Source organism: Anolis sagrei, chromosome 11 (assembly GCF_037176765.1).
Source record: "Anolis sagrei isolate rAnoSag1 chromosome 11, rAnoSag1.mat, whole genome shotgun sequence".
Lineage (NCBI taxonomy): Eukaryota > Metazoa > Chordata > Lepidosauria > Squamata > Dactyloidae > Anolis > Anolis sagrei.
This window is the reverse complement of record NC_090031.1, coordinates 29,821,235-29,843,169: the sequence shown is the minus strand read 5'-3', so window position 1 is coordinate 29,843,169 and position 21,935 is coordinate 29,821,235. Positions and strand designations below refer to the sequence as shown.

General features: G+C 44.7%; 1 protein-coding gene across 2 annotated transcripts in view; it reads right to left on the bottom strand.

Moving 5' to 3' along the window:
- Positions 1 to 16,954: 16,954 nt before the first annotated feature.
- The window catches only part of HIP1 (huntingtin interacting protein 1), a 51,679-nt gene continuing 46,698 nt past the window's right edge, over positions 16,955 to 21,935 (bottom strand). For both annotated transcript variants that reach the window (XM_060756836.2, XM_060756837.2), the window contains exon 31: positions 16,955 to 20,104. In XM_060756836.2, the coding sequence (XP_060612819.2) occupies positions 20,085 to 20,104 (20 nt within the window). In that variant the 3' untranslated portion in view covers positions 16,955 to 20,084. The remainder of the gene's footprint in view (positions 20,105 to 21,935) is intronic.

The window sequence follows — 21,935 nt, the reverse complement described above, 5'->3', positions numbered from 1 at the left end:
TTCTTTCCTTCTTTCCTTTTCCTTCCCTCTTTTTCTTTCCTTCCTTCACAAGCCTTCTTTTTCTTTCTTCCTCCCTCTTTTCTTTCATTCCTTCCCTTGCTTTCTCTCATAACACCTTCCCCCTTTTCTCTTCCTTCCCTGTCTCTCTTAGTCCATTTTCTTCCTCTTCTTCCTCTTCATTCTTCCTCTTCTTTCTTACTCTCTTCTTTGCTTCGTTCCTTTTCCTTCCCTCTTTTTCTTTCCTTCCTTTCTTCTGTCACAAGCCTTCTTTTTCTTTCTTACTCCCTCTTTTCTTTCTTTCCCTTGCTTTCTCTCATAACACCTTCCCCCTCTTTTCTCTTCCTTCCTTCTCTCTTGCTCCCTTTTCTTCCTCTTCTTCCTCTTCTTTCCTTCTCTCTTCTTTGCTTCATTCCTTTTCCTTCCCTCTATTTCTTTCCTTCCTTTCTTCTGTCACAAGCCTTCTTTTGCTTTCTTCCTTCCTCCTTTCTTTCTTTCCTTCCCTCCCGTGCTTTCTCTAATAACACCTTCCCCCCTTTTCTCTTCCTTCCCTGTTTCTCTTGCTCCCTTTTCTTACTCTCCTTCCTCTTCATTCTTCCTCTTCTTTCCTTCTCTCTACTTTGCTTCCTTCCTTTTCCTTCCCTCTTTTCTTTCCTTCATTCCTTCTGTCCCTCTTTTCTTTCTCTCCTTCCCTTGCTTTCTCTCATAACACCTCCCCCCCCCCTTGCTCTTCCCTCCCTCTCCCTCTTAGTCCCTTTTCTTCCTCTGGGCCGAAAACCAGTAGCTGGGCCTAATGGCAGGAGCTCACCCCACTCCCCGGTTTTGAACCGCTGGCCTTTCAAATACATGAGGGCTTTGGGGAAACTGAGCTTCATTTCTGGGAGTTGTAGTTCACTTACAACTAGAGGCACTGTGGGGCCGGATCTGGACCAAACGTGGCACACAGAACTCCTATGCCCAACTCAACCTACTGAAGGGAAACGATATACCAAGGCTGCCAATATGATGGCAGGAGACTTACAAGGAGGCGGAAGGCATGGTGATCTCGATGACCTTGGGGGCCGTGAAGACAAAGCTGGCCCCGGGGTTCCTGCAAAGGGGAAGGAGAAGAATCCTGAGGTTGGTCCACTGGATGAATTGACACCAAATTTGAACACAAGACACCTCTCAGGCAAACAAGTGACCATCACTCAAAAAATAATAATTTTGCCATTTGGGAGTTGTAGTGTCTGGGATTTATAGTTCACCTACAATCAAAGAGCATTCTGAACTCCACCAATGATGGAATTGAACCAAATGTGGCACACAGGACTCCCATGACCAACAGAAAACACTAGAAGTGTTTGGAGGGCATTGACCTTGAGTTTGGGAGTTGTAGTTCACCTACATCCAGAGAGCACTGTGGACTCAAACAATGATGGATCTGGACCAAACTTGGCACAAATATTCCATATGCCCATATATGAACACAGATGGAGTTTGGGGGAAATAAACCTTGACATTTGGGAGTTGTGGTCAAAGAGCGTTCTGAACCCCACCAACGACAGAATTGGGGCAAACTTCCCACACTGAACCCCCATGACCGACAGAAAATACTTAAGGCCATGCAGTCCAACTCCCTTCATCAGGGCAAGAAAACGTAATCAAGTCCTCCTGACAAAGAGTCATCCAGCCATAGCTATAGGTAGATAGATTAGGAGTTGTAGCTACTGGGATTTATAGTTCACCTACAATCAAATAGCATGATAGAATTGAACCAACCAGGGCATACAGGACTCCCATGACCAACAAAAAAAACACTAGGAGGGTTTGGTGAGCATTGACCTTGAGTTTGGGAGTTGGAGTTCACCTACATCCAGAGACTACCATGGACTCAAACAATGATGGATCTGGACCAAACTTGACACAAACATTTCATGTGCCCAAATATGAACACAGATGGAGTTTGAGGGAAATAGACCTTGACATTTGGGAGTTGTAGTTACTGGGATTTATAGTTCACCTACAATCACAGAGCATTCTGAACCCCACCAACGAAAGAACTGGGCCAAACCTCCCACACAGAACTCCCATGTGGGCCACAGCAACGCGTGGCAGGGAACAGCTAGTAATAATCATAATCCGGCTTACAAATGACTCTGAGTTGAGACAGAAGTAAGTGAGAGGTCGACCTTTAAGAAGGGAAATCCACTCCAGGAAGAGTCATTGTCATGGGGGAAAGAGGTCTCCAATGAATCTTTTATCCCCAATCGTTGTTTCCACAACAAGCCAAATGTCAACCTTGGAGGGTCGACATTATCTGGAGGGCATTGATCTTGAATTTCAGGAGTTATAGTTCGCCCCCATCCAGAGATCACTGCAAACCCAACTGATGACAGATCGGGACCACACTTGATGCTCAGACTCAACATGGCTAACTTTGGATGAGTGCAACTTCCCCAAATTTGGTGCTGCGACCCTTATCCGATTACTGATCAAGACCACACTTGGCACACGTAACCCCCATGACCTTCTTTACGTACTGGTGGGTTTTGGGGAAGGATGGACAATGGATGATGGGATTTGTAGTTCTTTCAAACCCTTCCATTCCCACAGACCACCGCGGCCCCCAACAAAGACCGCTAAAGACCACACTTGGCACACAGAGGCCCCATGACCCACTCTACATCCTAATACAGTTTAGAGGAGGGTGGACCACGGATGATGGGATTTGAAGTACCTCCACTAACTTCCCGAGACTGCTGTGACCCTCATCCAATCACTGATCAAGACCAAACTTGGCACATAGTGTCCCCATGACCCACTCTACATCCTGGCGGAGGATGGATCATAGATGATGGGACTTGCAGTACTGTCACTCACTTCCAGAGACCACTGCAACCATCTTCTCCTCGGGCGGGGCGGGGCCGATCACCCCGATGGCATCTCGGAGCCCTCTGCACATATGGGAAGACGACACTGCACCGGGGAAAGAGAGAGAGAAAGGAGAAAGTGTTATTTCCCTTTTCATTGTGCAATCGTTCGATCCCGAAACTTGGTGTTTGTGGCCGTCACAAAGCCGGTTGAATTTTATTTATTTATATCCCACTTTATCTCTCCATATGGAGACTCAAAGCGGGTCACAATCAAAAACATTAGAATATACAAATATCTATATCTTCTATATCTATATCTATATCTATCTATATCTATGTATATAATAAAGGTGAAAGTTTGTATGCGGAGGACGAAAGTGTGGCGGTGTGGCAGTGAATGTGCTGGCTTTCTGATTGGCCAGCCTGAAAGTTCCAAGATTCTGACTGGCTGCCGCTGTGCTGCTATTTGCATATGGTCCCTGATTCACCTGCTTCAACAAGAGCCCCTGGTGGAGAAAAGGGTTCATGACAGAAACGGGGACATGACAGAAGAAAATTTGCATTTGGTCTCTGATTGGCCAGCCTGAAAGTTCCAAGATTCAGATTGGCTGCCGCTGTGGTGCTATTTGCATATGGTCTCTGAATGGCCAGCTTCAAGAGGAGCCCCTAGTGGAGAAAAGGGTTCATGACAGAAACGGGGACATGAGAAGAAAATTTGCATATGGTCTCTGATTGGCCAGCCTCAATTCCAAGATTCCGAGATGACAAAAGAGAGGAAAGGAAAAGGCCAGAGGGGGCTGGGTCAGAGAATTACCAATACAGACCAGACTTGGCACACAGAGCACACAAGACCCACTCTACATCCTACTGCAGTTTGGAGGAGGATGGACCATGGATGATGAGACTTGCAGTACCATCACTCACATTATGAGACCGCTGTTAACCTCATCCAATGACTGATCAGGACCAAACTTGGTACATAGACCTCTCATGACCCATTTTACGTCCTGGTGTGGTTTGGCCAGGGATGGACCATGGATTATGGGACTTACAGTACCTTGGCTCAATTCTTTAGATCACTGCAACCCTCATCCAATTAGCGATAAAGATCAAACTTGGCACACTGAGTCTCCATGATGCACTCTACATCCTGGTGCAGTTTGGAGGAGGATGCACCATGGACGATGGGACTTGCAATACCTACACTCCCTTCCTACGACCATTACAACTGCCAACAATGATGGGTCAGGACCACAATTTACACAGAGAGCCTGCATGACCCATTCTACATCCTGGTGCGGTTTGGAAGAATTTGTCAATGGATGATGGGACTTGCAGTCACTTCACTCACTTCCTGAGACCACTGAGACCCTCGCCAATGACTGATCAAGACCAAACTTGGCACACAGAGCCCGCATGGCCCACTCTACATCCTGGTGCACTTTCGAGGAGGACGACCATGGATGATGGGACTTCAAGTACCTCCACTCCCTTCCCAAGATTGCTGCAACCCTCATCTAATGACCAATCTAGACCAAACTTGGCACACAGAGCCCCCATGGACCACTCTACATCCTACTGCAGTTTTGGAGGAGGGTTGACCATGGATGATGGGACTTGCAGTACGTTTACTCACTTACTGAAACCACTACGACCCTAATTCAATGACTGATCAAGACCAAACTTAGCACACAGAGCCCCCATGCCCCACTCTACATCCTGTTGCAGTTTGAAGTAGGATGTACTTTGGATGATGGGACTTGCAGTATTATCAATCACTTATGAATCCACTGCCACCCTCATCCAATGACTGATAAAGACCAAACTTGGCACACAGAGCCCCCATGACCCACTCTATATCCTGCTGCTTTTTGGAGGAGGGTGGACCATGGTTGATGGGACTTCAAGTACCTTCATTCACTTCCTGAAAACAATACAACCATCATCCAATGACCAATAATGACCAAACTTGGCATACAGAACCGCCATTACCCACTTTCTTTAATAACCCGGGCAGCGCCGGGTCCCCAAGCTAGTATATAATAAAAGAGCGTGTTCATATGTATATATGTATGTATACGGAGAGAGGAAGTGTATGTGCCAGCTTTCTGACTCGCTGCCATTTGCATATGGTCTTTGATTGGCCAGCCGCAACAGGACCCCCTGGTGGAGAAGAGGGTTAATGAGAAAAGCAGGAACATGAGAGAAGGAAAATTGCATATGGTCTCTGATTGGCCAGCCTGAAAGTTCCAAGATTTTGAGGTGACAAGAGAGGAGAGAGAAAGACCTTAGGCTGTGTTAGAAAATTACCAATACAGACCAAACTTGGCACACAGAGCTCCCATGACCCACTCTACATCCTACTGCAGTTTGAACCATGGATGATGGGACTTGCAGTACCATCACTCACATTCTGAGACCGCTGTTAACCTCATCCAATGACTGATCAGGACCAAACTTGGCACGTAGACCTCTCATGACCCACTTTACGTCCTGGTGTGGTTTGGCCGGGGATGGACCATGGGTTATGGGATTTGCAGTACCTTTGCTCAATTCTTGAGACCACTGCAACCCTCATCCAATTACCGATAAAGACCAAACTTGGCACACTGAGTCTCCATGATGCAGTCTACATCCTGGTGTGGCTTGGAGGAGGATGCACCAATGACGATGGGACTTGCAATACCTGCACTCCCTTCCTAAGACCATTACAACTGCCAACAATGATGGGTCAGGACCACAATTTACACAGAGAGCCCGCATAACCCACTCTACATCCTGGTGTGGTTTGGAAGAATTTGACAATGGATGATGGGACTTGCAGTCACATCACTCACTTCCTGAGACCACTGAGACCCTCGCCAATGACTGACGAAGACAAAACTTGGCACACAGAGTCCCCATGACCCACTCTACATCCTGGTGCACTTTCGAGGAGGACAGACCATGGATGATGGGACTTCAAGTACCTCCACCCCCTTCCCAAGATGGCTGCAACCCTCATCTAATGACTAATCAAGACCAAACTTGGCACACAGAGCCCCCTTGACCCACTGTACATTCTGCTGCAGCTTGGAAGAGGGTTGACCATGGATGATGGGACTTGCAGTATCTTCACTCACTTACTGAAACCACTGCGACCCTGAACCAATGACTGAACAATACCAAACTTGGCACACAGAGCCCCCATGACCCTATCTACATCCTGTTTCAGTTTGGAAGAGGGTGGACTTTGGATGATGGGACTTGCAGTACCTTCACTAACTTACTGAAACCACTGCCGCCCTCATCCAATCACTGATAAAGTGCAAATTTGGCAAACAGAGCACCCATGACTCACTCCATATCCTGCTGCTGTTTGGAGGAGGGTGGACCATGGATGATGGGACTTCAAGTACCTTCACTCACTTCCTGAAAACAATGCAGCCATTATCTAATGACCAATAAAGACCAAACTTGGCATATAGAAGCGCCATTACCCACTTTCTCAACCCGGGCAGCGCCGGGTCCCCAAGCTAGTTAATAATAATGGACCAGTGTGGTCTTGTTTAACTCAAGGACACATTAATAATAGTAGTACTAGTTGTTGTTGTAATAATAATAAACAATAAACCAGTGCACTCTCAATTAACTCAAGGACTCAACCATAATAATAAAACTAATAATAATAAACCAGAGTGCTCTCAGTTAACTCAAGAATCCAATACTACTAGTAGTAGTAATAATAATAATAATACTAATAATAATAGACCAGTGTATATTTGGTTAACTCAAGAACCCAATAATAATAATAATAATAATAATAATAATAATAAACCAGTGCACTCTCAATGAACTCAAGGATCCCACCATAATACATATTTTCCAGATCACCAGACAGAGCCACAGCAACGCATGCCAGGGGACAGCTAGTATACCTATATAAATAACAATGTAATGTATGTTTGTGGGATTAACAGAACTCAAAAACCACTGGACAAATTGACACCAATTTTGGACACAAGACATCTAACAATCCAATGTATGTCCTTCGCTCAAAAAATTGATTTTGTCATTTTGGAATTGTAGTTGGTGGGATTTATAGTTTACCTACAATCAACGAGCATTCAGAACTCCATCAATGATGGAATTGAACCAAACTTGGCACACAGTTCTCCTATAATCTCACTTACTTCTGTCTCAGCCCCGTTCTTAACTAAGAGTCAAACCCTTCCGTTCCCACAGACCACCGCGGCCCCCAACAAAGACCGCTAAAGACCACACTTGGCACACAGAGGCCCCATGACCCACTCTACATCCTAATGCAGTTTAGAGGAGGGTGGACCACGGATGATGGGATTTGAAGTACCTCCACTAACTTCCCGAGACTGCTGTGACCCTCATCCAATCACTGATCAAGACCAAACTTGGCACATAGTGTCCCCATGACCCACTCTACATCCTGGCGGAGGATGGATCATAGATGATGGGACTTGCAGTACTGTCACTCACTTCCAGAGACCGCTGCAACCATCTTCTCCTCGGGCGGGGCGGGCGCATTGGCGGGGCCGATCACCCCGATGGCATCTCGGAGCACTTTGCACGTATGGGAAGACGACACTGCGCCGGGGAATGAGAGAGAGAAAGAAGAAAGTGTTATTTCCCTTTTCATTGTGCAATCGTTCGACTCCCGAAACTTGGTGTTTGTGGCCGTCACAAAGCCGGTTGAATTTTATTTATTTATATCCCACTTTATCTCTCCATATGGAGACTCAAAGCGGGTCACAATCAAAAACATTAGAATATACAAATATCTAATAATAAAAAGAGAGTGTTCGTATGTATGTATGCGGAGGAAGTGTATGTGCCAGCTTTCTGACTGGCTGCCATTTGCATATGTTCTTTGATTGGCCAGCCGCAACAGGACCCCCTGGTGGAGAAGAGGGTTAATGAGAAAAGCAGGAACATGAGAGAAGGAAAATTGCATATGGTCTCTGATTGGCCAGCCTGAAAGTTCCAAGATTGTGAGGTGACAAGAGAGGAGAGAGAAAGGCCTTAGGCTGTCTTAGAAAATTACCAATACAGACCAAACTTGGCACACAGAGCCCCCATGACCCACTCTACATCCTACTACAGTTTGGAGGAGGATGGACCATGGATGATGGGACTTGCACTATCTTTACTCACTTACTGAAACCACTGCAACCCTCATCCAATGACCAATCAAGACCAAATTGGGACACAGAGCCCCCATGACCCACTCTACATCCTGTTTCAGTTTTTAGGAGGGTGGATCATGGATGATGGGACTTGCAGTACCTTCACTCACTTACTGAAACCACTGCGACCCAAATCCAATGACTGATCAAGATCAAACTTGGCACACAGAGCCCCCATGACCAACTCTATATCATGCTGCTATTTGGAGGAGGATGGACCATGGATGATGGGACTTCAAGTACCTTCACTCATTTCCTGAAAACAATGCAACTGTCATCCAATGACCAATAAAGACCGAACTTGGCATACAGAACCTTGGCACCATTACCCACTTTCACTAATAACCCGGACAGCATCGGGTCCCCAAGCTAGTATATAATAAAAGAGAATGTTTGTATGTATGTGTTTATGTATGTATGTGGTAGCTTTCTGATTAGCTGCCACTTTCACAGACCACTGTGACATGCACGAGCGACGGACCTGGACCAAACTTGACACACATAACCCCCATAATCCACTTTACATCCTGGTGCAGTTTGGGGGAGGTGGACCACGGATTATGGGATTTGTTGTACTTTAAAACGCTGGGGACACCATAGACCGCTGTGGCCCCACCAATGACAGATCGAGACCAAACTTGTCACACAGAGCCCCCGTGACCCACTGTACATCCTGGTGCAGTTTGGAGAAGGGCGAACCATGGATGATGGGAATTGCAGTACCTTCACCCACTTTCCGAGACCATGGCGACACTCATCCAATTAGCAATAAAGACCAAACTTGGCACAGGGAGCCCCCATGGCCAACTCAGCATTCTGGTATGGTTTGGGGGAGGATGGACTATGAATCATGGGACTCGCAGTACCTTCACTCACTTTCCGAGACTGCTGCAACCCTCATCCAATGACTGATCAAGACCACACTTGGCACATGGAGTCCCCATGACCTACTCTACATTCTGATGCAGTTTAGAGGAGGATGGTCCATGGATGATGGGACTCGCAGTACCTTCACTCACTTTCCAAGACCGCTGCGACCCTTATCCAATTACTGATCACGACCACACTTGTCACACATAACCCCTGTGGCCCCCTTTATGTACTGGTGAGTTTTGGGGGAGGACGGACAATGGATGATGGGATTTGTAGTACTTTCAAACCCTTCAGTTCCCACAGACTACCGCGGCTCCCAAAAATACTGATAAAGACCACACTTGGCGAACAGAGTCCCCATGACCCACTCTACATCCTAATGCAGTTTAGAGGAGGGTGGACCACGGATGATGGGACTTGAAGTACCTTCACTAACTTCCTGAGACCGCTGTGACCCTCATCAATGACTGATCAAGACCAAACTTGGCACACAGAGTCCCCATGACCCACTCTACATCCTGGCGGAGGATGGACCATGGACGATGAGACTCGCAGTACCTTCCCTCACTTCCAGAGACCGCTGCAACCATCATCCAATGATTGATCAAGACCAAACTTGGCACACAGAGCCCTCATGACCCACTCTACATCCTGCTGTAGTTTGGAGGAGGACAGACAACAGATGATGGGACTTGAAGTACCTCCACTTCCCGAGACCGCTGCGATTCACATAAATGATGGATCAAGACCAAACTTGGCACATATAGCCCCCCATGACCCACTCTACATCCTAGTGCAGTTTGGAGGAGGATGGACCATGGACAATGGGACTCACAGTACCTTCACTCACTTCCTGAGACCACTGTGATCCACATAAACAACTGATCAGGACCAACCTTGGCACACAACACCTTTCTCAAATAACCCGCCAGGTCCCCAAGCTAGTTGATAATACTAATGAGGCTGTTGGGAATTCTGGGAGTTGAAGTCCAAAGCACCTGAAGAGGGGGGTCAAGTGTGGGCATGCCTATGAGGCTGCTGGGAATTCTGGGAGTTGGAAGTCCAAAGCACCTGAAGAGGGGGGCCAAGTGTGGACATACCTCTGAGGCTGCTGGGAATTCTGGGAGTTGAAGTCTAAAGCACCTGAAGAGGGGGAACGAAGTGTGGGCATGCCTCTGAGGCTGCTGGGAATTCTGGGAGTTGAAGTCCAAAGCACCTGAAGAGGGGGGCCAAGTGTGGGCATGCCTCTGAGGCTGCTGGGAATTCTGGGAGTTGAAGTCCAAAGCACCCGAAGAGGGGGGACCAAGTGTGGACATGCCTATGAGTCTGCTGGGAATTCTGGGAGTTGAAGTCCAAAGCACCCGAAGAGGGGGGACCAAGTGTGGGCATGCCTCTGAGGCTGCTGGGAATTCTGGGAGTTGAAGTCCAAAGCACCTGAAGAAGGGGGCCAAGTGTGGGCATGCCTATGAGGCTGCTGGGAATTCTGGGAGTTGAAGTCCAAAGCACCCGAAGAGGGGGGACCAAGTGTGGGCATGCCTATGATCCTGCTGGGAATTCTGGGAGTTGACGTCCAAAGCACCTGAAGAGGGGGGTCAAGTGTGGGCATGCCTCTGAGGCTGCTGGGAATTCTGGGAGTTGAAGTCCAAAGCACCCGAAGAGGGGGGACCAAGTGTGGACATGCCTATGAGGCTGCTGGGAATTCTGGGAGTTGAAGTCCAGAGCACCTCTAAGAGGGGAAACCAAGTGTGGGCATACCTATGAGTCTGCTGGGAATTCTGGGAGTTGAAGTCCAAAGCACCTGGAGGTGGGACCAGAGCTTGGGCCTGCCTGCACTAATGTCTATGAGGGTGAATGGGCATCTGTCGAGAGGGCTTTGATGGGGGGGAAAGAAGGGGCTTGGACTGGGTGTCCTCTGGGGGCCCCTTTTGAACAGTTTCTTATTGTGATAAGTTTGGGAGGCGGGGGGTCGGTTGTGGACTCCCGTTCCCCTTCCAGGGGGCCAAGGAGGAGGGCGGGCAGCTCACCTCCGGCGCTGTGCCGCCCTCGAGGCCCGGAGGTCCCACTCGAGCACCCAGGCTGCGCCGTAGGCGAAGAGGAGGAGGGTCCTGAGCCCGGGGGGGAGCGCGTAGAGCAGCCCCAGGAGGGCGCCCACCACCAGCCACTCCCTCCAGCTCAGACCCAAAGGCAGGAGGATGGCCATGCTGCAAAGAGAATCACAACCAAGCCTGGGAAGAAGGCACTCCACTGCCGAGAAAGAAAGAAAGGCTCCCAAGGCCGCGAGAGAGAAACACAAGCAGCACTCTCACAGCAAGGGCGCCCCACTCTCTCGGCTCAAGAGCAGGAGCAGAACTGTCGCCGCGTGGCCGTTGTAAACACGGGGGCGGGGCTTCCCGGGGACGGATTGGCTGAGGCGTTAAGAGGGCGGGGCCTCTCAGAACAGAGAGCCATCCCTGGGAGGGGGCGGGGCTTCCCAAGGCTGCGTGGAACGAAAGGGGCGCGTCTTTTGAAAACCAAGGAGACTGATTGGCGGAGGAATTAGGAGGCGTGGCTTCTCAAAAACGGGCCGCAATAGCTGAAAGGGGCGTGTCCTGAGCAGCCACAGGGGGCGTGGCTTTCCAAGGGTGAATGGAACGAAAGGGGCGCGTCTTTTGAAAACCATGAAGATTGATTGGCGGAGGAATTAGGAGGCGTGGCTTCTAATAGCTGAAAGCGGCGTGTCCTGAGCAGCTACAGGGGGAGTGGCTTTCCAAGTGTAAATAAGGCGAAAGGGGCGCGTCTTTTGACAACCAAGGGGGCGGGGCTTCCCCGAAGGGGAATGATTGGCTGAGGAGTCAGGGGGCGTGGTTCCCCAAAAGCTAAAAGGGGCGCCTCCTGTGAAAACCAAGGGCCTATCATTATTCATTATATTAGTACTATATTAACAATATATTATTATAATCTAATATATTATATGTAATAATACATTTCATTATTAATTATATTAGTACTATATTAATAATATATTATTATAATCTAATATATTATATGTAATAAGAATACATTTAAATTTATTATTATTGATAATTTATTCATAATAATCTCAAAACTGATATTGTTTAAAAATTAAATTTAAACCCATAATTAAGACCCATTATTATTGTTAAAGGGAAAGAAGTCCTTATTAATATGTTAATGCATTATTACAATTTTAACAATATAGTACAGAGTATTATTATATATTACACTATAGTTATATATAATATATTACTAATATGTTAATACTATATCAATATGTTTAGTAATTTAATTAATTATGTTCGTATTATACTAATATTTCAACTGTTTCAAAGTCTTTTGCTTGTGTTGTTTTATATTAGTATTAATAATATATTATTATAATCTAATATATTATATGTAATAATACCTTTAAATTTATTATTATTGATAATATACTAATAATAATCTCAAAACTGATATTGTTTGAAAATTAAATTTAAACCCATAATTAAGACCCATTATTATTGTTAAAGGTGAAGAAGCCCTTACTAATATGTCCAGCTACTCCAAAGATAATCAGCTGAAGCCTAACCCTGCCAAGACACAAGTATGTGCTTTCCATCTACGCAACCGTGAAGCCAACAGGAAATTGAAAGTCACCTGGGAAAGTCAAGAACTTGAACACTGTCCCCATCCTGAGTATCTCGGTGTCACATTAGATCGAACACTAGCATATAGGAAACACTGCTTGAACACCACGCACAAAGTAGCTGCATGCAATAACATCCTGCAAAAACTTACTGGCAGTATATGGGGTGCAGACCCCAAATTAGTAAGAACATCAGCCCTGGCCTTCTCTTACTCAACTGTGGAGTATGTCTGCCCTGTTTGGCACAAGTCTGCCCATGCAAAGCAGGTGAACACAGCATTGAATGAACCATGCAGAATAATCACAGGACGTCTTAAACCTTTGGCATAGGCCTGCCCACTCAAAGCAGGTGAACACAGCATTGGATGAAACATGCAGAATAATCACAGGTTGTCTTAAACCTACACCTGTTGATAAACTCTACAACAGTGGTTCTCAACCTTTGCCCAAATTTTAAAACAAGTGGAGTTTGGGGAAAATAGATCTTGACATCTGGGAGTTGAAGTTGCCGGGAAGTATAGTTCCCCTGCCAACCAAGAGCATTCTGAACTCCAACAAGAATGGGGTTGAAGCAAACCTGGCATACAGAACTCCCATGACGAACAGAAAAGACTGGAGAGGTTTGGGGAAAACAGACCTTGGCATTTGGGAGTTGCTGGGATGTATAGTTCCTCTGCCAACCAAGAGCATTCTGAACTCCAACAAGAATGGGGTTGAAGCAAACCTGGCATACAGAACTCCCATGACGAACAGAAAAGACTGGAGAGGTTTGGGGAAAACTGACCTTGGCATTTGGGAGTTGCTGGGATGTATAGTTCCTCTGCCAACCAAGAGCATTCTGAACTCCAACAAGAATGGGGTTGAAGCAAACCTGGCATACAGAACTCCCACGGTGAACAGAAAAGACTGGAGAGGTTTGGGCAAAACAGACCTTGGCATTTGGGAGTTGAAGTTGCTGGGAGGTATAGTTTACTTACAATCAAAGAGCATTCTGAACTCCAACAACAATGGGATTGAACAAACTTGGCATACAGAACTCCCATGATGAACAGAAAATACTAGAGCGTTTTGGGCAAAACAGACCTTGGCATTTGGGAGTTGTTGGGATGTATAGTTCCCCTGCCAAGCAAAAGCATGCTGAACTCCAACAAGAATGGAATGGAACCAAATTTGGCACACAGAACTCCCATGAGGAACAGAAAATACTGGAGTGTTTTAAGCAAAATAGACGTTGGCTTTTGGGAGTTGAAGTTGCTGGGATGTATAGTTCACCTACAATCAAAGAGCATTCTGAACTCCAACAAGAATAGGGTTGAAACAAACCTGGCATACAGAACTCCCATGACGAACAAAAAAGACTGGAGAGGTTTGGGCAAAACAGACCTTGGCATTTGGGAGTTGAAGTTGCTGGGATGTATAGTTCACTTACAATCAAAGAGCATTCTGAACTTCAACGACAATGGGATTGAACAAACTTGGCATACAGAACTCCCATGATGAACAGAAAATACTAGAGCGTTTTGGGCAAAACAGACCTTGGCATTTGGGAGTTGTTGGGATGTATAGTTCCCCTGCAAACCAAGAGTATTCTGAACTCCAACAAGAATGAGTTTGAACCAAACTTGGCATACAGAACTCCCACCATGAACAGAAAAGACTGGAGAGGCTTGGGGAAAACAGACCTTGGCTTTTGGGAGTTGCTGGGATGTATAGTTCCCTTGCCAACCAAGAGCATTCTGAACTCTAACAAGAATGGGATTGAAGCAAACTTGGCATACAGAACTCCCATGACGAACAGAAAAGACTGGCGCATTTTGGGGAAAACAGACCTTGGCTTTTGGGAGTGGCTGGGATGCATAGTTCCCCTGCCAAGCAAGAGCATTCTGAACTCCAACAACAATGGAATGGAACCAGAACACATGCCTGATATGCTTACAGTGGATGACAGGAGGGCTTTGAGGGAACTAACCTTTGTTGTTTCTGGGAGTTGTAGTTCACTCACGACCAGAGAGACCGACCTCCTCCTCCGATGAGGGGCCTGGGTCAGGCTTGGGTGGCGGGGGCCAGGCCGCATGTGGAGCTTTCCCCGGGCCCCTTCCGAGCCTGGCAAGGGCGAGGCCCCAGTGGGGAAGGCTCCCCGGTCTGCTAGGCCGCATTTGGGGCCTTCCCCTCAGCCCGGGCCCTTCTTTCCTCCCTCGCGCCATCTTCCAAGAAGCCCCTCCCCCTCACTTCCGGCAGCCCTATCTGTGGGAAGAGGAAGGGGAGGAGCCAAGCAGGCTGAGGGGCTGGCTTTGGAGTGCTCTCACTGGAGGTCAGCTGTGACCAGCAGTGCTGCGGAATTCGAATTAATGTGGAATTAAGGGATGGGCTGAAAGCTAACCATAAAAACTGTGTCATAGACATCAAGAACTGGAAGCCCTGGCCCTTGAGTGCTCTCACTGGAGGTCAGCTGTGACCAGCAGTGCTGCGGAATGCGAAGAGGCATGAATGGAGGGCGAAAGGGAGAAACGTGCCAAGAGGAAGGCACGTCAAGCCAACCCTGACTGGGAAAGCCAGTCTCAAAAACTGTGGCCTAGACACCGAGAACTGGGAAGCCCTGGCTTTAGACTGTTCTCACTGGAAGTCAGCTGTGGCCAGCACTGCTGCGGAATTCGAAGAAGAGGGTGAAAGGGAGCAACGTGCCATGAGGAAGGCACGTCAAGCCAACCCTGACTGGGAAAGCCAGTCTCAAAAACTGTGGCCTAGACACCGAGAACTGGGAAGCCCTGGCTTTTGAGTGCTCTCACTGGAAGTCAGCTGTGACCAGCAGTGCTGCGGAATTTGAAGAGGCACAAAGGGAGAACCGTTCCAAGAGGAAGAATGGGCATCAAGCCAACCCTGATCGGGACCACCTTCTGGGAAAGCCAATCTCACAAACTGTGGCATAGACACCAAGAACCCAGCTCTTTGAGAAGAAATAATAATAATAATAATAATAATAATAATAATAATAATAGAAATATTCATTGGACGTAGGGCAATGCCCCTTTCATATGGTGGGGTCCGCTATTAGACATAGGGATATTGTTGTTGTTGTTGCAAGTGAAGGCCCAGTCTGTACATGTGTTTTGTGTGTATATAGATTTGTGTATATATGTGGTTTTGCAAATGCATTGTAATGTATATTTTATGTTGTTTTGTTTGCTTTTTAAGTCCCTTCCGCTGTGTTTTTCAGTGTTTTTATGAGTGATGGTCACTTGTTGGCTTGATGGGTGTCTTGTGTCCAAATTTGGTGTCAATTCGTCCAGTGGTTTTTGAGTTATGTTAATCCCACAAACGAACATTATGTTTTTATTTATATAGATAATAATACATTTAAATTTTGATAATATAGTAATAATGTCAGTGGGCAGGATAAGAGATTTAAAGAATTTTAAAAACTGTGGCATAGACACTGAGAACCTGGAAGCCCTGGCCCTTGAGCGCTCCAGCTGGAGGTCAGCTGTGACCAGCAGTGCTGTAGAATTTGAAGAGGCACCAATGGAGGATGAAAGAGAGAAACGTGCCAAGAGAAAGGCACGTCAAGCCAACCCTGACTAGGACCACCTTCCACCTGGAAACCGATGTGCGGGAGAACATGTAGGTCAAGAATAGGGCTCCACAGTCACCTACGGACCCACCGCCAGTAGAATCATAGACTCAAAGAGTTGCAAGAGACCTCGTGGGCCATCCAGTCCAACCCCATTCTGCCAAGAAGAAGGAATATTGCATTCAAAGCACCCCTGACAGATGGCCATCCAGCTTCTGTTTAAAAGCTTCCAAAGAAGGAGCCTCCACCACACTCCAGGGCAGAGAGTTCCACTGCTGAACGGCTCTCACAGTCATGTTGAGATGGAATCTCCTTTCTTGTAGTTTGAAGCCATTGTTCTGCGTCCTAGTCTCCAAGGAAGCAGAAAACAAGCTTGCTCCCTCCTCCTCCCCGTGGCTTCCTCTCACATATTTATACATGGCTATCATATCTCCTCTCAACCGTCTCTTCTTCAGGCTAAACATGCCCAGCTCCTTAAGCCGTTCCTCATAGGGCTTGTTCTCCAGACCCTTGATCATTACAACAAACCTGGAAGACAATCCTACTCAGACAACTGGATTTCAGGCTGCATAGGTCAACAGCAAGCTAGACTATTAATGGTTGGGAGCTCAATCCAATGCAGCTGGCTACTAACTAGTTGCTCCACATATATAGTTATTATATTATATGTATAGTTATTATAACTAATAGTAATATATTTATTATTAATGATTATAATGTATAATGATAATATTATTAATAATATAATAATATAATATATTATAATATTAATCATCATATCTTAGACTCAGGAAAGTCATTCCAAACATATGAAAACTAAATCAAAAGCCAATCCAGAGCCTGGGACGATGTATTTATTTAAAAATTGAGGGTGGGGGGAAAAACAAAACACATTTGACACGTAAAAAATAATCCCTCGGGGGAGAAAAAAAGAGAGAAGACCCCTGCGTTGAATCCCTTTCCCATGGAAAGCCTTGTGTGAATGGAGTGGGAGGGGCTCCCAGGAGAAAGCCCCGCCCCCTTTGGACCCTTCCTTGGGTCACTTTGGGGCCCCAATGCACTCCCATGTTTTTATGATGGAACTTGAGGTAGTTTGGGGGCCCAGGGGGCGGAGCCGTGAGAGAAGGGGTGGAGCCAAGAGGAAAGGGGCGGAGCTTTGGCCCACCTCTCTCTTTGGGGCCCCCATTCATTCCCCATTGGGTTCTGGCGCCCCTTTGGCAGTGTGCGCATGTGAAAGGGTCCCCCAAAGGCCATCTAGTCCAGCCCCGTTCTGTCTGCCGTGATGCAGGAACAGCACTACCCGATCCCTCCCGACAGATGACCACCCAGCCTCTGTTCCCAGTCCCCCAAAGAAGGAACTCCACGGCAGAAAGTGCCATCAAAACATTACGTGCTTCGAACTGGATTATTATCCGAGTCTACACTGCCATGTAATCCAGTTCAGAGCAGGTCATAATCTCTCGCTTTGGACATCCTTTCGGATATTTAAGCAGGGCTCCTCTCGGCCTTGTCTTCGGAGGCTGAACAGACCCAGCTCTTTAAGAAGGAATAATAATAATAATAATAATACCCATTGTTTCCAGACCTTTGACCCTTTCCGTCTGGACACTTCCCAGTTTAAGAGTCAATTTCCTTTTTAAATGGTGGGGCCCACCATCATCATCATTATTATTATTATTATTATTATTATTATTCCAAGTGAAGAGGAAACATGTTCTCTTCGGAGGCTGAACAGACCCAGCTCTTTAAGAAGGAATAATAATAATAATAATAATAATACTCATTGTCTCCAGACCTTTGACCCTTTCCGTCTGGACACTTCCCAGTTTAAGAGTCAATTTCCTTTTTAAATGGTGGGGCCCATTATTATTATTATTATTATTATTATTATTATTATTATTATTATTCCAAGTGAAGAGGAAACATGTTCTCTTCGGAGGCTAAACAGACCCAGCTTTTGAAGAGGGATTAATAATAATAATAATAATAATAATAATAATAATAATAGAAACATTCATTGGATTCCAGGCAATGTCCCTTTTAAATGACGGGCCCCACCACTGGACATAGGAATATTATTATTATTATTATTTCAAGTGAAGCGGAAACATGATCTCTTCGGAGGCTAAACAGAGCCAGCTCTTTAAGAAAGAAGAAGAAGAATAGGAATATCAATTGGACACAGGGCAGCACCCCTTTTAAATGGTGGGGCCCACTATTGGATATAGGGCTATTATTATTATTATTATTATTATTATTATTATTATTATTCCAAGTGAAGAGGAAATGTTCTTTTTGGACCCAGTTCTTTGAGAGATTCGTAGTAATAATAATAATAATAGAAATATTTATTGGACGCAGGGCAATGCCCCTTTTAAATGGTGGGGCCCACCATTGGATGCAAGGCAATTATTATTCCAAGTAAAGAAAAATGTTCTCTTTGGAGACTAAACAGACCCAGTTCTATAAGGGAAGAAGGAGAATAATAATAATAATAATAATAATAATAATAATAATAATAGAAATATTCATTGGATGCAGGATAATGTCCTTTTAAACATAGGGCTTATTATTATTATTATTATTATTACTATTATTGCAAGTGAAGAGGAAACATGTTCTCTTCGGAGGCTAAACAAACCCAGTTCTTTAAGACTGATTGATAATAATAATATTAATAACATTAATTGGACGCAAGGCAATGCCCCTTTTAAATGGTGGGGTCCACCATTGGATGCATGGCTATTATTATTATTGACACAAAAGCACAGTATGTCACAGCAAACGAGATCTATATGCTGGATTTCGTATCACAAAATCACAAGTCAAACACTTCCCAAGCGTCTAGGACTGTTATTATTATTATTATTATTATTATTATTATTATTATTATTCCAAGTGCAGAAGAAATGTTCTTTTCGGACCCACCTCTTTGAGGGATTAGTAATAATGAATAATTATTAATAGAATAGTAATAGAAATGTTCATTGGACACAGGTCAATGCCCCTTTTAAATAGTGGGGCCTACCATTGAATGCAGGACTATTATTATTATTATTCCAAATGAAGAGGAAATGTTCTCTTCAGACCCAAATCTTTGAGAGAGTAATAATAATAATAATAATAATAATAATAATAATAATATTCTTTGGACGGAGGACAATGCCCCTTTTAAATTGTGGGGCCCACCATTGAATGCAGGATTATTATTATTATTATTATTATTATTATTATTATTATTATTATTCCAAATGAAGAGGAAATGCTCTCTTCAGACCCAACTCTTTGAGAGATTAATAATAATAATAATAATAATAATAATAATAGAAATATTCTTTGGACGGAGGGCAATGCCCCTTTTAAATTGTGGGGCCCACCATTGGATGTAGGACTATTATAATTATTATTATTATTCCAAGTGAAGAGAGAGAAAGGGAGACTAACTTCCTTGACCTCTCTCTTCTGTGGTCATAGGGTCATTCCAGGTCACAAGGCCGGCCTTAAAGGGGGCAAAGGCAAGGAGGCGTAGTCCTAGGCCTGGCTTTGAAGGCTTTGGCCCCTGCTTTTGGGGATCCAGCCCCATTATTACTCCCTTTGAGGCTCACAGTGATGGGGAGGGGGTGTGGGGCATCGCAATGGAAGCCCCCCAGGGTCAATTGCCCAGCGCAAAAGGCAGTGTCGGTCCCCAAAGAATGTCCCAAACTCAAAGGCAAGGTCCCTATTTCCCGTAATCCCTTCTCCCTCCCACCCCGCTCCCTTTTAAGACCCTCAGCTGTGTATTGCTGGCTGGGAATACAGTAAATGCTCCAAAGCGGGCAGATTCCCCCTTTCCTGGAATGTCTCCTTGGTCAACGTAGGCCGTGGCGGTGGTTCTTCCAAGCGGAGGAAGGTCCAGAAGGAGTCCCCAAAGGAGGAGGAAGTGGACGAGGAAGAGGACGAGGAAGGGGGGCTCTCCTCTGGCTGCCTCTTTAAGGGGCGAAATCGGCACCTGCAACAACAGAAATAATAGCCATAGAAGCAGGAACCAGCATTTTCCCTGGTTTATTTGCATATATATACATACAATATATTACATTAATAGCATAGTACAATATCAGTGTTATATATTACTATATTGTATTATACAATTATATTGTAATATTATTAGTAATATTACATGTAATATAAAATATATAATTATAATATATTATTAGTAGTAGTATTGTGAGCTATAAATATTATAATGTATGTACAATATATTAATAGTAAAGCCCAGGAGACAAAACGTCTGTCTGTATTCATTTCCTCTCCACCGTTTTCTCTCCCACCAACCCCAGATCATCTTTCACATTATTGGGTTGTGGTCTGAGAATACCCAAGGTATCAATTCAACTTCTACAGTTTTCATTATCGAATCCCTTGTAGTAAAGATAGAGTCAATCCTTGATGAGGTACCAGACCTATGTGGATAGTGAATATTCTTTTCTATTTGGCTTCTGTTGTCTCCACAATTCATACAATTCCCGTTGTTGTTGTTGTTGTTGTTGTTGTTGTTGTTATTATTATTATTATTATTATTCTACCTTCCTGCTTGGTGGAAGGATGCTTGGACTAAATGACCCTTGGGATCTCTTCCAACTCTAGGAGTTCAATAAATAATAGTTATTATTATTATTATTATTATTATTATTATTATTCTACCTCCCTGCTTGGTAGAAGGGTGCTTGGACCAAATGGGATTATTAATAATAATAATCATCATCATCATCATTAGAGGTGGAAGAGATGCCAAGAACCATCCCGTTTAACCAACCTTCTAGCAGGAAGGTATTATTATTATTATTATTATTATTATCATCATCATCAATTATTATTATCATCAGACTTCCAGAAGTGCAAGAAACCCCAACCACCCTACTTCCATAAAGAAAGAAAGAATTACTATTATCATCATCATCATCAATTATTATTATCAGACTTCTAGAAGTGCAAGAGACCCCAACCATCCTACTTCCATAAAGGAAGATAGAATTATTATTATTATTATTATTATTATTATTATTAGAGATGGAAGAGACACCAAGGACCATCCAGTCCAACCAACCTTCTGCCAAGCAGGAAGGGAGAATTATTGTTATCATCATCATCATCATCATCATCATCATCATCATCAGACTTCTAGAAGTGCAATGAGACCCCAACCACCCTTCTTCCATAAAGGAAGATAGAATAATAATAATAATAATAATAATAATAATAATAATAATAATAATAAGAGGTGGAAGAGACTCCAAGGACCATCCAGTCCAACCATCCTTCTGCCAAGCAGGAAGGTAGAATTATTATTATTATTATTATTATTATTATTATTATTATTATTATCATCAGATTTCTAGAAGTGCAAGAGACCCCAACCACTCTTCTTCCATAAAGGAAGATAGAATTATTATTATTATTATTATTATTATTATTATTATTAGAGGTGGAAGAGATTCCAAAGATCATCCAGTCCAACCATCCTTCTGCCAAGCAGGAAGGTAGAATCATTATGATCATCATCATCATCATCATCATCATCATCAATTATTATTATCATCAGACTTCTAGAAGTGCAATAGACCCCAACAACCCTTCTTCCATAAAGGAAAATAGTATTATTATTATTATTATTATTATTATTATTGGGTTGTTGTAAGTTTTTCGGGCTGTATGGCCATGATCTAGATGCATTCTCTCCCAATGTTTCACCTCCATCTATGGCAAGCATCCTCAGTAGGTCATCACAACCTGTGGGGATGCCTGCTATAGATGCAGACAAAATGTCAGGAGGGAATGCTTCT